The sequence below is a fragment of the Dermacentor albipictus genome, chromosome 6, assembly GCF_038994185.2.
Source record: "Dermacentor albipictus isolate Rhodes 1998 colony chromosome 6, USDA_Dalb.pri_finalv2, whole genome shotgun sequence".
Classification (NCBI taxonomy): domain Eukaryota; kingdom Metazoa; phylum Arthropoda; class Arachnida; order Ixodida; family Ixodidae; genus Dermacentor; species Dermacentor albipictus.
In genome coordinates, this window is record NC_091826.1 from 100,820,599 (window position 1) to 100,837,053 (window position 16,455).

The window sequence follows — 16,455 nt, forward strand, 5'->3', positions numbered from 1 at the left end:
GCGCTTTCGTATTTCTCGCGTTCTGATGGAAAAGTCTTCAGAGATTGATATTTCGGTACCCTTTAGTTTGTGCGCGGATTTCAATGCTGACACCTTTTCTCGGTAGTCCAAAAATTTGAGTATTACGGGGCGTTGCTTATCTTTAAATTTGCGACCAATTCTATGACACCTCTCAATTCCAGAAACAGTTAATCCTAGTTTGTCCTGAAAGACCTCAGTCACTACCTTACTTTCAAGCCCAGCTGCTGTCTCTTCGTCATCGTCAGGTAGCCCGTATATAACCAAGTTGTTTCTGCGACTCCTATTTTCTAAGTCGTCGACTTTAGAAATGAGGGCAGATAGCTATAGCGATAGATAGATAGATAGATAGAGGGCAGATAGATAGAGGGCAGATAGATAGCTATAACTATTGCAATCTATAGCGGGTGAATACGGCTAAGAATAGTAATATCAATAATACGTTATGATGTTTACAGGCATCTCCCTTTAAACCAGGTGGAGACAAGTAATCAACGAGCGTGGTTGATTTATTCACGTTTTACTACATATATTGACATCAAACCTATTCTCACAATGGCCTCGATCCTAGCTCTTGTATTTAAAACATATATCACTGTATTGTACCGTTACCTACGCTTCTAGATAGACGTATGCCCCACACCGCCAACACAGAACACACAGTGTGTAGTTCCGCACGTTACAAAGAAAGCGTCGCTAAGCGCAGCCGGCAAACTGCAGCCAATTTCTTTCAGCAAGTGTTGCATAATTAGTGTTCCCCAGTAAACTTACAAAACTTCGAAACAAATGTACGTCCTAACCGCAGAAAAGTAGCTTTTTTTACATTACGGCTGCCATTATAGTCCTATTTTAGAAAATAATAACGTCACTACAGGCTCGAGCGGTGGCTATCGAGAAACATCTTTATTTGCATTACACCGTGTGCCAGTCGAGGGTTTAATAAATGGCGCATACAATTCACTAACGCATGTTATTAAAAATTATTGAGTACTTTGGTGATTGGACCCTCTATTTTTCATTTTATTGCATTACGCAAAGAGCAAGGACACTACATTTGAGTTCTGTATGGCGCAGAGCTGAACATCTTATCCACAGGAACCTTCGCTACATAAACTGCAGGTACAAACGTGGCTCACTTCGCTTAGTGCGTAAACCTTCGTTTGTGCGTGCATTCCTTTCTTTTATGTATATGAGTGATACGATATACGAGATTGCGGGCTCCTGCACGTTACTGGTTATTATTCGGCTCGAATGTTCGGGGAACTTTCTCTGAAAATCGCGAACGTTGTCCTGCCGTGCCGAAAGAGAGTTAAGAAGCCCCTTTACTAAGTGTATGTTACCTCGGATGTTATAATCCTTTGAATCTTGCCGGTGTGTGCGCGTCATGTTTACATTGTGATGCCCGCAGTTATTGCACATTTTCAGCCGCGGTGTTTCCCGCAATGCGTTTATATTGCGTCCATTCGGCTTGGGCGAGCATGCTTGTGTATTTTATTGCGACAAAAACTATATGGCCTTGCAGGCACGTTCACAACTCCGCCGTTGGCGTCGGCGTTGTCGTGCGCTGTTTATGGAAAGCGCATGCGCGGACCGAACGCGAAGGGTTACAAAATGTCCCGAAACGTGTAGTTAGTTTGGGTGCAAAAGTGACGAAGCGAAGTGGACGCACCATCGACGGTACGCGCTACGTCCTCGGTGTCTAAGCCCGAACAGTTTGCATGCTTCCTTTGCTTGCACGACCACAATTCACCCCGAGCAGTATAAGCAGATTCCTGCTTAGCTTCCTGTGCGCATTCCTGTGTACGCCCTGGTATTAGCGGAATGAACAGTAAGCACCAAGCTAACGTTTTCAAGGAATTTTTGTCGAATGTCATTCAAACACAGGTAGGCGTTGCCTGTACTACGGGCACGCTTCGAACATCCCAAGGTAGCGATAACTGGACCGAAATGTGCCGAAACAAGATTTTGCAGATCACCGAAGAACTAATAATGATAGGTCAGTTTCAAGATGTCTTTACAAAGGAAAGGCGTAGTGACAATTGCAAGTCACACTGCGGTTCGTAAAGTATGTTGTTTCGTTTCGCTTTTCAATGATGGCTGCTATCATTCCCAAAACGCTGGAGCACTTGGTGCACTTGCGTCACTACTGATGTGTAGACTGCAGATGCGTAACGCCATTAAAAGAACACACACTATTATTCTATTCACTACTTAGTTGAACATTACCATGTACGCCGGATGCTTTGGTGGTATATCGCTAGCAGAACCACGAACAGCGGCTGCAAGTGCAATCCACCTAGATGGGACGAAGGGCGGACCACTGCAAAATGCACTGCCATATGGAACAAGGCACTCCGTATGCTGCAGCGACTGTGCATCCAATAGGGAAGCTGCGTGAAGCTCCCACTGGCATAAGCTTCGGGGAATAGGGGACGTCACTCCGAGCGTCCTGCTGAGCCGCCCATCTATGCTGCAGGTGTCAGTGATGGCAAAGCACACCTATCTGGGCCGTCTGCTGTAATCACTTCATCTGAACGAATAATGTAGGAGCGAGTGTATAGAAACAATCCTAAATATAGAGAAAATATTGGAATTCCTCTTTTGATGCAATGAATTAAACCATTGTTGTCGTAGGTGATGCCCGGTTAGACATATGATGTTTTCCGTGTGATGTAATTGGAGAAAATTTCTTAGTCTCTTAAAAATATGTTCAAGTCAAAAAAAAAAGAAACACGCTTCACTCACTGTTTTTACTTAAACTAATACTTTTTTTTTCTACTAGTCGAAATCAAGTAATTCATTAGGCTTTATTGAGATTGAAAAGAATGCTCTGTGCCGAGGTGTTTCTTTGCAGAGGGCATTTAGCACGAGCAATGCAGTTCGTTCTCTCATTTAAATATGCTGATATCTTGCACAGTCGGTTGTCATAAGTGATTGCAGGATCAAACCATCCCGATGTGATTATAGCGCTGTCTGAGACAGCTAGAATGGTATACAGAAGCACAACGACCCGAATATATCCGACTCAGGAATTACGATATGCGAGAATCACCACTGAGATTGCTCTTTTTTATCTTTTTGACGTTATCTCCACACTGATCATAGACGCTTCAACGGGAGTGGCCATGCGTAGGCACCTTAGTCGAGTGCCTGATTTTCAAGTTTATCTTTATGTATTCATTCTAAAATGCCTGAGTACACTGTCGCAAATTTTTAACTCGGCATTTAAAGGCAAAGACATACACTCCCCTCTCCAGCGCTGTTTTGCGAAACGGTTTTCCGCAGCTACGCAGTTCGTAACGGTCGTTCACACCTTTGCGAGTATACGGGGTAAAGCAGGACAGGTTGATTTATATTCCTCGATTTTAGCGAAATTTCTACCTTGTTTCAAATTCTAAGCTTACCAGAAGGGTTAATGTCCTCCCCCTATGCTGCTTAATTGAGCTACAGCGTATTTAACTAAACGATTGCAGTTTGTTGTTATCGTTCCACAGTTTTCCGTGCCTAACGGGTAATGAGCCTTTTCCGATCCTTATACTATTTTAACTTTTTATTTATAACATTATTACCTTAGTTGAGCACTTTCACATCAAAATTTCATACAGGATGCTTGCGGATGATTATGTTGTGTTCACAAGAAATCACTGCCACCAATGAACAGTTTACTTTTAGTACAGCCTTCCGTGTCTTGAACTCAATCAGGCTGACGAACACAAGTTATCAAAGTGTAAATTTAACCAGAAACTCAGTTCAAACTCGCATATGCCTAACATTTGTGACTCAGCGTTACGTAAATTTAGTCTTCTAAAGCATAAACTAAAGCACGTTACAGCAAAACTGAACCTTTAGCTGATTCTTCCATCCCCAGACCTAAATTGTAATATGCGCGCACTTTTGGGATCCTTACACAAAAACAAACATTGACGCGTTCGGGATGATACAGGCGCAACGTTGTTCCTCTCATCAAAATATCAAGTATCAAGAGGTGTCCCGCACCACTAACTAAAGAGCACGGCCTCCCAAAGCTCCAAACAAGGCGCAACATTTAGAGCAAGGTTTCGCGTCTTAATACCACGAGCTTTACCCAAGCCCTATGACTACGAGATGAACTAGGCATCATCACGACCGCTCCAAGTCCACGCAACCCACTCTGTACAGCTAGAACAGTACCAAGAAGCACAAAATGCTGAAGGTGTTCGACTCAGGAATAAAGATACGACAGAAATATCACTGATATACTCTATTCGTCTGATTTTGTTTTTTCTTTGTCTTCGCACCCATCATAGCCACTAAAACGGTTGTGCACACGTAGGTATCATGCAACGAGTGCCCCACCTCCAATGTTATCTGCCTACGCGTATATTTGGGAAGGTTAAGCTCAACTCCAACTCCAACGCCGCCTATTCTAATACATGTAAAACAGAGAAGTGATTTTCTGAGACGATGATTTGGCCCGCTTTAACGAAATCGGCTGCAGTTGAGAGAAAAAATATAAATTATAGTGACTGCTGAAGCGTAATATTGATTTATGGAGTCAAGTTGTTTATAAAAATGCCGAGAATTCCTAAGTTTGGAGACACAGAATTGAAGCACGAAGTTTACAAATGCGCATCCCGGTATCCAGAACAGATAATCGCAGTTGTGTGAACTGCATAGGTCAGAACACCGAAAGGAGGCAGATATGATATAATATTCGGCATCCAACGCACATTTGTTACTATGTTTAAGGTTTTGACAAAGCGCTACTCACTGACTAGTGCTGTACTTAAGAACCGCGTATATTATATCATATTGATCCACTTTAGATGTGCTATTCGATTCAGTATTTAGAATCGTGGCCTCTGTTTTCATTGTCGAGTTAGAGTTTTAAGCTTGATAATTTTTCGTTCTAAAAATTGTGGTTAACGCACAAATGACGCACAACTAAAGAAACCACAATAAAAAGAAGCACATTAATTTCCACTTCTCATTTAGATCGATCACTTAGCTATAGAATCGGCGCACGCGTCCTGTTTAACATTTTCGCCTCAAACGCAATTCTAAGCACCTTTCATAAAGCATGAGTAAACGAGTATTTGTACCACGTATCTGATAGGGTGGAATAAAAGTTAACATTACTTCTATTTGGCCTCATTAGACGGATTCAGAGAACTTGCTTACTTACTGCTCCCTAGCCAACATCGTGCAGAATAGCGTCAACATTTATTTCAGCACAATTTAGGAATACAAATTCTTGTCTTCAATACTTCCATGCGAAGTTCCGTCTGAATAAATAGCGACTCCTAAACACCTGATGTACACCCGCGAGGAAAAGGCCATGGTGTCAGCGAAGAATTTAATGTTTCTTCTTTTTTTAGCGCAGCTCCGCAAAGTGTAATTGGTTAAGTGCACTCCATGGGTGAAAAACTGGCACATAGGCGCTACTACTCCGGGGCAATATTGGTCTCCAAACATTCTATCGCGACTCTACAATTAGGCGGCAATCGAAAGAATTGTATTGAAATTCCTTACGTATTTTTTCTCTCCATTTGTTTACTACAGCATTTCTGATGCAGCCGTGTCCTGTGCCACGTCGAGGTCCATGGAGCTTGCACATAGAGAGAGACCGTTCACCACACAAACTGCAGGTATGTGCATGGCGTGGTTCTGTCACTGAAAAAATCAGGGACCGTAGCAGTAACCTGTGAGTAAAGTTGAAGTTCATAGATTACACTCTTGGTCATTTCTTTTTTCCTTTTGTTTGGCCGCAAGCCTACGCTACCTTTCGACACCGTTCTGCCTGATAGTCTTAAGTGCACATCCGTATACGCCCATGAAGCCATAGTCAAAGCACAAGAAGCACGCCATATTGCCCAACGTCGACTTGTGAAGTGGCAGGGCAATCAGCGCCGCTTATATGGAGCCCGCCATCGTGACGTCCATTACACACCGGGTGCCCTCGTTCTCCTTTGGTCGCCGTGGTGACGCGTTGGCCTCTCGGCGAAGTTACTTTCACGCTACTCTGGCCCTTGCCGTGTCTTGCATCAAGCAACTGGCTTCACGTACGAAATCGCCCTTCTTGAGCCAACCGTGGCTCAGCAAAGCTCCGACGTGGCCCACGTCGCGCGTTTTAAGATGTATCACTCTCCCGCCTCCTAACCAGCACCGAGCCGGTGCTTCAGCCGCCGGGGTCATGTTACACGCTGACGAAGATGTTTTGATCCTGGTTGGAAGAAGACGGTGCTCTGGAAGAAGACAATTATTCCTGGAAGCCTCGAGATAGGAAGCGGTAGTAATGGCGACACTAATAATTTCACACAGAACTCGGCATGACATTTACCTGCCTAATTAATGGAAAACAGTTGTCTCCGAGATAGGTTCATGCGTTGCGTTCGCCTAAAGTTAAACTAAAGAACACCAACGCCGAGGTGCGAGTGCCGCTAAAAGGCACCCAAATCAAGGATTAGGGTCGCCTACAATTTTTTCACCAATATCCACCGTAGTTCTAAAATGTCTTTACCTTCAACGTGAGGATAACCAATCGGCAATTTTATCTACATTTGTTTCACGTTACGAATAATGCATTACGAGAAAGTGTTTCATTCTGTCGAAACCTCAGCAGTCTTGGAGGCATTACAGAAACAAGGTGTAGACGAGCCGTATGTAAGAATACTGAGACATATATATACCGGCTCCACAGCCACCGTAGTCCTCCATAAAGAAAGCAACAAAATCCCAATAAAGAAAGGCGTCAGGCAGGGAGATACGATCTCTCCAAGGCTATTCACAGCGTGTTTACAGGAGGTATTCAGATATTCTGATTGGCGAGAATTGGGGATAAAAGGTAATCGAGAATACCTTAGTAACTTTCCATTTGCTGATGATATTGCCTTGCTTAGTAACTCAGGGGACCAATTGTAATGCATCCTCACTGACCTGAAGAGGCAAAGCAGAAGAGTGGGTCTAAAAATTATTCTGCAGAAAACTAGAGTAGCGTTTAACAGTCTCTGAAGAGAACAGCAATTTACAATAGGTAGCGAGGAACTGGAAGTGGTAAAGGAATACATCTACTTAGGGCAGGTAGTGACGGCGGATCCGGATCATGAGACGAAAATAATCAGAAGAATAAGAATTGTTGCCATTATAAGTTCAAAGTTGCCATTATCCCTCAAGAGAAAAGTACCCGCCATGGTTGCTTAGTGGCAATGGTGTTGGGCTGCTAAGCAGGACGTCGCGGGATCGAATCCCGGCCACGGCGGCCGCATTTCGATGGGGGCGAAATGCGAAAACACCCGCGTACTTAGATTTAGGTGCACGTTAAAGAACTCCAGGTGGTCCAAATTTCCGGAGTCCTCCACTACGGCTTGCCTCATAATCAGACAGTGGTTTTGGCACGTAAAACCACATAATTATTAATATATTATTAAGAGAAAAGTGTATAATAGCTGTGTCTTACCAGTACTCACCTACGGGGCAGAAACCTGGAGGCTTACGAAAAGGGTTCTACTGAAATTCAGGAGGTCGCAACGAGCTATGGAAATTATAATGATGGGTGTAAGGTTAAGAGTTGAAGAGTTTTTAAGAGTATTAATTATTATTAGACAATACAATTACAAAGAAAATGTAATACAGTAGGAGGTCCGAAAGTAAAAACTGTCAGGGGGACCTGCTGTTACAACATGTACAAAATATGTAATATAGGATTAGCAACAAGGGTAAGAACACCGTGAAAATACAATCAACATATCAGAATTAATTACTGAAACATCGGGTAGTTGAAGATTACACAAAAATTAGCAAGAATAATTCCATCCTAATATACACAGGAAGGTACTGACATTACAGTAATTGAGTAGAAGTATAATGATTATCAACAAAAGTGCGCAATCTAACAGTGCAACAAAATTAATTTACAAACGGCTGATCATCTATGAACATAAATTGGGAAAAATAATGAAACGTTGCTACACAGTAATAAATGTATACACACACGCGTACATAGATAGACACCAATATATAGACACACATATAAACGTATGTACACTTGTCTAATAATCAGGTAATGTATGCTGTTATTAAGAACTGTTTTAGAAGCTGCCGGAAACAGTGTAATGAAGAGCATGATTTAAAATTTGATGGCAGTGAATTCCAAAATGAAATTGCGGAAAAGAAGGCTGTCATATTACCGTAGTCAGTGTTGACTTTAGGAAGCAAGAGATTATTATGTTCAGAAAACCGCGTGTTATTGGTATGGAAAAGTTGGGTTGGGTGAAGTAACTCAATTGGAATGTCACTGTTTCCACTTCTATACCATATAAGAACTAGCTTCAGTTGAAATGTGCAAGTTAAGAGTAGAATTTCAAGAGTGCGAAAAATGGGCGCAGCTGATGCGATGTATGAACTGTGCGTAATTATTCCGACAGCCCGGTTCTGAAGGGGAATGAGGGTTGTCAGATTGGCAGGATATGTACTGCCCGATGATGAAATGCAGTGTGTAAGGTGATGGATAATGGAATCGTAGTAAAGGGATTTTAGTATATATTGCTGGAAACTGTCTTGTTCGAGTGAGCACGCGGATGCCGAAAGCAGTCTTAGTGACAGAGTTTACGTGAATGTTATACTTAAGTTGGGAGTCTAATGTAATACCAACGAAAGCAATAAAATTAGATGGGGTAATGACGTAGTTATCGATGAATAGTTCAGGGGTTCTTGTAGGCGTTTTTCGGGACGAGTGAAATAACATAAAGTTTGTTTTACCTGGGTTAAAGTTTAGCAAGGTAATTTTACACCAAGACACATGATTCGTGATATCGGCGTTTAACTTTCTAAGTAGATTGTTAATGTCTTTATCACTAGTGAATATCATTGTATCATCAATAAAACTTGGTGCTGGGCTAGTTGGTGATGCATTCTTTAAAACTGATGGTAGCGCTAAAAAGGAACGGACAACATTGTTTTTGATATGGTGATAAAGAAGGCTGGTTTAGTTCGGTTGTGCGCATGGGTTGTGGTTCTTTTAAATATAGAATTCTTGCGAAAAATAAACCAGTTGTCAGTAGCGTTTCTTTGTCGTCGTGTCGTCTTTTCTTCGTGTGTCCGTTCCTTTTTAGCGCTACCATCAGTTTTAAAGAAAACATTGTATCATCAGCATAGAAGATGCACTCAGAACTGTTAAGCGATGATGGTAAGTCATTATTTATATGAGGAATAACAGAGGACCCAAAATTGATCCTTAGTGGAACGCCCTGGTTCGAATGGAGTGGATAAAACGCTTCCATATCTAACAACCTGGGTTCTGTTAGTAAGGTAGCTTTGCAAAATAGCTAAAGCAGGTCCGCAAATTCCAAATGATTCAAGTTTAGTGTACAAAATGGAGTGGTTAATAGTGTGAAAAGCTTTAGGTAAATCAACAAATACCGCTGCAGCCCATAGCCCATTGTCGATAAACTGCTTTAGGCTGCCAGGTAGTTTTTTCAGTGCTAATTCAGTTGATAAACCAAACTGCTTAGAAGTGAAAAGGTTAAATTTTGTTAGGTGGTTCGTTAGGCGATTAACAAGGAGCTTCTCAATTGAATTACTAAAAAAATGGCAGTATCTTCACAGGGCGATAATGAGAAAAGATATTCCGATCACCATTTTAAATACTGGAGTAAGTTTTCCTTGTTGGAGACTCGTTGGAAAAACGCCGGTACGAAATGCAGTGTTAATAATATCAGAGAGGACAAAAGATAACTCACGAGCAACAAGTTAGATTTTTGATGGATGAATTGAATCTAGGCCACAAGCTGTGGTCTTGAGCCCTATTATATCGCGATGATCGTTATTTCGCTAAGTGGGTTTTAAGAAAAAGGAGTAAGACACGCGGGGTAACTTGGGAAAGTTAGGGACACCGGCTGCAGAGCTGGTGCCATCCGTAAACTCTGTCACAGGTGTATCCTGTTGATTAAGATTTAAAAATTCTTTAATTACATTCCAATTCTTTCTCCAGTCATTACCATTTTCGAGCACTTTATTTTCATAGTAAGTTCTTTTAGCCAGTTTAGGTAAGACGGTGAGAGTTTGTGAATATATTTTGAATCGAGCCTTATGGGCGAGGTTAAATGGCTGGAGTTTTAATTTTTTGAAGAGGTTATCTTTTTTATTTATAGAGTACAGTAGTCCTCTTGTGATCCACGGGTGCCTGGGGGTGGAGTACCAACGTGATATGGAGGATACAGAGGCACAAGTATTTATAATCTCTGTTAGTTTCTCACTTCAAGCGCTGAATGCTTTGTTAACACAAAATTCCTCGGATAATAGGCCCCAGTTAGAGCCGGACACCACATCCACGAATTTCCCTGAATGGAAAGAACTCTTAATAACCATTTTATTTTTATAAGTAGTTTGAATATTTAGTACGAGAAAAAAATGCATAATGGTCTGTCAGATTAAAATTGACCACACCAGTTTTTTGATTAGTCATGATATTAATGAGTACATGACCAATAAGTGTATTTTGACCGGAAGAAGCACATCGTGTTGGAGAATCTAGTAAAGCTTCCAAACCATGTCCAATGAAGCACTTGGAGTACTGGACACAAGAACTATCGTTGATATTTGTAATGTTAATGTTAATGTCGCCGACAATGATTACATTATATTTTTTGGTAATGAACGAATTTAATTAACTATCAAGTTCACCACAAAAATCATCGTAAGATGACGATGGGGAACGGTAAATTGAACCAATGATAGTTCTTTTGTTGGTTGGTAGAAAGTGATTGTCAAATTCAAGCCAAACTAATTAGCATTTGGCCATGGAAAATGAGATATCTGCACGCCGTTTATAAGATAATGTGTTGAAAATAAGTATTCCCGATCCACCGTGGCGATCAGCCAGACGATGAAAATATTCGGAATCGTAACCCGGCATGGAAAATAAGGTATCGTCTGCTGCAGATAGCCGTGTTTCCGATAGACATATGAGCGGAAAGTCGTGATTGGTTAAAGTAAGAAAGTTAACCATATGATCAAAGGTTTTGGGTAAGCTTCGGACGTTAAAATCTATGATAGAAATCTGTGAAGTGGACGAAGAACTAAGTAGTTGCTTGAGCTCATGAACACTTTGTGACGCCATAGTGGTTCCCAGTCATTAAGGCACAGGAATAGTGCTTTTCAGGAAAAATGGCTAGATCATCTACTCCAGGGATGCGGTACACCCTACTGTCTGTAGACTTTCTTGCTTTGATACGGCAGTTGTTGACCCAAAGGTACTGCCACTGATTTTCCCTTTTAAGAGCCAATGCTTCAGCAAACAGCCGCTTGTTCTCCGGAGTCAGGTGATCGTTGACGAATATGGGCTTATCCTGATTCGCTATGAAAATGGACCTGGTTGACAGACGCGCCTTCCTAGCCTTTGTAGTGAACTCGGTCTTCTTTTGACGAGAACAAAAACGCGCAGTTGTTCGGACCACCTTTAGCAGGGATCCTGTGCACAACATCAATCTCTGCAGGGCTCAAAGGACAACCAATTTTTTCTGCGATATGTTGCAGAATTGCTTCACAGCTTTCGCCCTTTGTTTCTGGTGCACCTTTGATTTCCACATTGCTGATGCGGGAGTGTTGCTGCAACTCAGCAAACTGTTTTGTTAGCTGCTCGTTCGTTCGCGAGAGCTTCTTATTTTCTTTGACCAGGCCTTCCATCTTTGTCTTCATCGTTTCAAATGTTGGATTAAATAGGGCGATGCTGTTACGCAATTCCTCAACTTCTTTTCGCAACGAATCCATCTCTCTAGATAACTCAGCACACGTTGGCATTATGATTTGGCAGCAGTGGTACGGCAAAAAATGTGAAAACAAATTCCTATGCAGTGATGCAAATGCAACCAAACTTCGTAGGCGACGGAAAACGTTCAGCAGATTCAAGAAGGTGAATGTATACAGAAGTTGTTTGAGATGTTGCTTGCGCGTATATTTTGAAATTAGCTAATCGTCGGCAAGATCTAGCCAAAGAATGAGTTCGTATGACCCTCAATGCGACTATTCACGAATAGTGCATGGCTATGTTCGGGACAGTTGCACGTGTAAGAGGACGAACACAGGGAAGGAACTAGGTAGATGGAAAGACCGCAATTCAATTATCAACTGGTTTTATCGTTTTCTAAGCGGTATATATATATATATATATATATATATATATATATATATATACATATATATATATATATATATATATATATATATATATATATATATATATATATATATATATATATATATATATATATATATATATATATATATATATATATATATATTAAAATGTGTGTGTGTGTGTGTGTGTCATATCCTGTGTTCATCCTTTCATACAATCAGCTCTTCCCAACAGCCATGCACCAACTCTCCCAGAAAAAACTACTTCGAAAGCACATGGCTTGCCTCTAGACAGTGAGTAGGAGTGCCTATGAGCATGAGTACCAGTGAGCACGAGTACCTATGTACGCGCTTATGCACCCATGTTTACCTTCCAGGTTCTGCGTGCATGTCATGCAAGTACCTGAGAAAAGTCATACTGAAACGCAAGGCACAAAGAAACGAGGCCTCCACAAAAGCGCGCTCCCTAAGTCAGAAAAACAAACGAATGGCGGCAAGGGTACTTGATATTGCAGCACGTCTCGAAGAAATGAGGGCTAAGAATGCAGGTGTGGCACAGGAACTATAGGGCCGTGGTTACGCTCAATGTCAGCGGAAAAAAATAAGTAGTTGCCGAAGTGCACGAAAACAGTCGAAAAAGGTTGCATAACAGCAGCTTGGGCTTGGCTCCACCAGTAAAGCAGCATAGCGAGCACGTGGAGGCATAAGTAAGGTATAGTGGTAGTTTACCTGCGCGACGAGCAAAGTCGTAGGTTAGCATTTGTCGCCATTGTTGTGGTTCTGCGAAACCCATGAAAGGCCACGCGGGAGCCTATCGGCTTTATATGGCAGAGTTGGGGAAAGGGCAATTATGCCTCTCGATTAGATGCGGGCGGTAAAATGAGGACGTGCGCAGTGCAGCTTGGGAACAGGCTTAGTGCAGCCGCGCACTTGGGTTGTTGCCATGTCTCGATGCAGCGGGAGGGCATGATTTCGCGTTCACTACTGTTTCTACGGCGGATATCTTTGTGGGTACAAAATACTGAATCGCTATTCCGGCCTGGCAAAAATTGGATGTCCAGCGAAGCTGTTTAAAACCACCACATCTGCTGAGGGCGGTTTGCAATGTATTATACAAGATGCTATATTTATGTGTGGCGTAAGGCTCAAATTACGTGTCCATGCGGCCGCATAAAGCGTTTTATGCAGTGTGCCGGTAGCCGTTACGGTCACTGAACAGTTCTGTAATTTTGTTTCAGTTTCCGTAGTAATGAGTTAATCTTCGTATATTTTGTTTTTGCATAGGGAAGGAACATCAGAAGATGGAAGTGAGAATCATCGGGTGCATCCTCGCTTGGTAGCGTCCACTAACTTGTTTCATCATGAGAGAAAATAAGGCTGCTTCTGCAATGGTGTTACGGTGATAGATGCAAACAAGAGGAAGTATACGTAAAATATACAAATGAATACCAATAACTGACTAAAGAATGACAGCTCATGACAGCTAAGAAATTGTCGCTGTCACTTGCTGAACAGAAACAGCGGGATCCTTCAGATCACAGCTAGCTGCTGGACAATGGTAACAAAAAGAGATATTAAAATGAAGTTTTACTTGCTGAGCACAGCTTTTAAAGCCCAGCTTAGGTCTGGCCGGGCAGTCAGGGTGAATGGGTGATCTTTTGGGAGTTAAAGTCAATACGAGACCTTCTATTCTCTCATATCAGTACATGCAATCCATAAGACCTTAAATAGGAAGAAAATGTTTTGCTTTCCCGTCATGGCACCGCTTTTCTCTTTCTTTTCAGTGCAACACACGAGCTCTTTCTGATCGCAGTAGTTATTGCAAATAAGATATATTTTGTTTATGCACTCAATTCTGAAGCTGGCTACGGTTAGTGGAACAAAACAATGACCGCTAAATAACTAGCCTAATGTTATAAGTGTTCTACGCATCACTTTCAGTAACCGTGGCTTTAGTATTTCAGGTGTACCATTGCTGGCGCGAGGGTATTACACGTTTTCAATTGAGATATTGACAATGTACAACAAAGACAGATATTTAGAACTGGCTGTGGTTGCTTAGTTGATATGGTGTTGGGCCGCTAAGTACGACATTGCAGGATCAAATCCTGGCCACAGCGGCCGCATTGTTATGGGGGCGAAGTTCAAAGAAAACCTTGTACATATATTTATGCGCACGTTAAGAACCCCAAGTGGTACAAGGCAATTGGAGTCCACTACTATGGCGTGCCTCATAATCAGATTGGGGTTTTCGCGCGTAAAACCTAATACATTTTTTTAAAGCAGACATCGAGGTTCAGGCATGTGCAGATGTATGCTAACATGCAAATTGATCTCAAGCCATGTTCTCGTGAAGCAAATACATGAATCTTTAGAAGGATCGACATTTGGGCGAGTTGGTACTGGTTGAACATCGTGAAGGGGCAGTGCAATATAACGAAGACAGAAGTCAGGAACATCATGCACAACTCAATTCGATCCGTTAAATTGTGTTAACTTTAGCTGGTGCAGTGTGTAATATCATGTAGTCTTTGTTCATCTTCTACGAAAGTGACAATATTTTCGTGCAATTTTGATGCTTCCAAGCTGGAGTGCCCCCACGCTACGCCGAAATCAAAACACCAAATCACACAAACAAGCAGCGTTGTGGTGGGTGCAACTGTGCCAAGATGTCAGTTGCATTCTCGAGTTTTACGTGCCACAACTGCAATAGGATTATGAGGTACGCCGTGGTGGTGTGCTCACAATTATTTTGACTACCTCGAGCTATTCAGCGTGCCCCCAACGCACGGTACACTGGCATTTTGGCAGTTTAGCCCCAGCAGATCGCATCCACTGTGGCCACGATTGAGTGCATGCCGTCGGGCTTAGCAGCGCAACACTACAGCCACTATGTCACTACGATGGGTGAAGGCAATGTATGATGCTCGTTCGGGGAATAAGTGTGGCCATCAGTGTACTTAGAGATGTATACGTAAATAAATTCGCGAATTCCATGCCACTTTTTCATAGTGGAACGTACGCTTTCTTGCAGGCTTTCGAAGAATTAGCAGATACCACGCACCAAATAGCCCTGATAACGGAATATTCCAAATGATCGGCATTCCAAATAAAAGATTTGGGATGCTTAACAAAAATACGGCGTGCTACATTTCCTTGAATTTAAGAATGACTCTTATATTCAGCAACTTCTATTTCATTCATGCCGTTTTCTTGTCAAGGAAAATTTATGGGTTATGCCTACATTTTAGTAGGTAAATTCAAGTTGGCCCAGAGCTAGAATTTCCTCTTAAGTTTTGATGGAAACAGGAGAAATCCAGACTCGCAACAGGATATACGACGTCTCGGGGTGGAGCAGTGCAGCTTTTGCATTGTTGTCTTTCAAAGCACGATATGCTTTAGGCTGCCTTTATTGGTGGCCTTCGAGTAACATTGAGCCAAAAGCCAGAGCTGTTATCAGTCCACTCAAACGGGAATATCCGGGCATTCAAACGAAAACAAAACGAGATCATCCGGGTGACCAATCAAATCATTAAATATGCAGCCTCTGGCCCCCAATCCTTCATACAGGACCCCATTACATACGCTAGTTACTGCCCAAACAGAATATTATAAATATTGCTTCCGAGTTCTTAATGTTTGTCCACACTATCGCTCAAGCTGTAAGTCCTAGTGTGCGGAACTGTTATTTGTCATTTCCAATGGCAGCGTTCACAGGGCAGCTACAGAGCACCATATACACAGTTCCTTGTCATCTTTCGGCGATGAGTGGTGAACGCCAGCAGCGCGCTAGCTCCGCGGCGCGGGTTCTGCATTACCTCAAGAGATGGTGCCACGCTGTGTGGCGTTTCGTTCAGGCGCTTCTGCATGGAGCGATGGCTTTGCGGTTCTAGTGCTGTGCTGCGAAGCACGTGGTGGCGATATCAGGTGCTGGCCGCGGTGACGGCATTTCAATGGTGGCGAAATGCAAAAAACACTCGTGCCACGTGCAATGGGGGTACGTTCAACATCTCCTGGTGGTCAAAATTATTCCGGAGTCCCCCACTACGGCGTGCCTCATAATAAAATCATGGTTTGGCGCGTAGGAATAGAGAATACATTCTTCTTCTACCTGGGCAGTACACCCTGTCGCCCTGGCGGCTTTCGCTGTCTGTCGTGTATCATTGAGCCGGTTTTCTTTTTCACGCTGGGTAGCGTCCATATGGACCAGTGCGGATGTAAATCGCTCCATTAATAAGCATGCCGCTCAGTGCACTACCAGATCATCGCCGCGAAACCCTGTACATGCGTGCTGAAGAGCTTGTCATTGGTCATATAAGTGACTTG

General features: G+C 42.5%; 1 protein-coding gene across 18 annotated transcripts in view; it reads left to right on the forward strand.

The window, feature by feature from the left end:
- LOC135913673 (uncharacterized) overlaps positions 1-16,455 on the forward strand; it is a 163,194-nt gene that overhangs the window by 130,744 nt on the left and 15,995 nt on the right. For 12 of the 18 annotated variants that reach the window (XR_011515356.1, XM_065446249.2, XM_065446260.2 and 9 more), the window contains one exon: positions 5,574-5,645. Coding sequence is in view for 13 of the 18 variants with exons in the window: in XM_065446249.2 (XP_065302321.2) it covers positions 5,574-5,645 (72 nt within the window). In the remaining 5 variants the exon portion in view is untranslated. Of the gene's footprint in view, positions 1-5,559; positions 5,646-16,455 lie in introns of those variants that run through there. The other 6 variants (XR_011515354.1, XR_011515355.1, XR_011515357.1 and 3 more) reach the window with 2 other exon arrangements.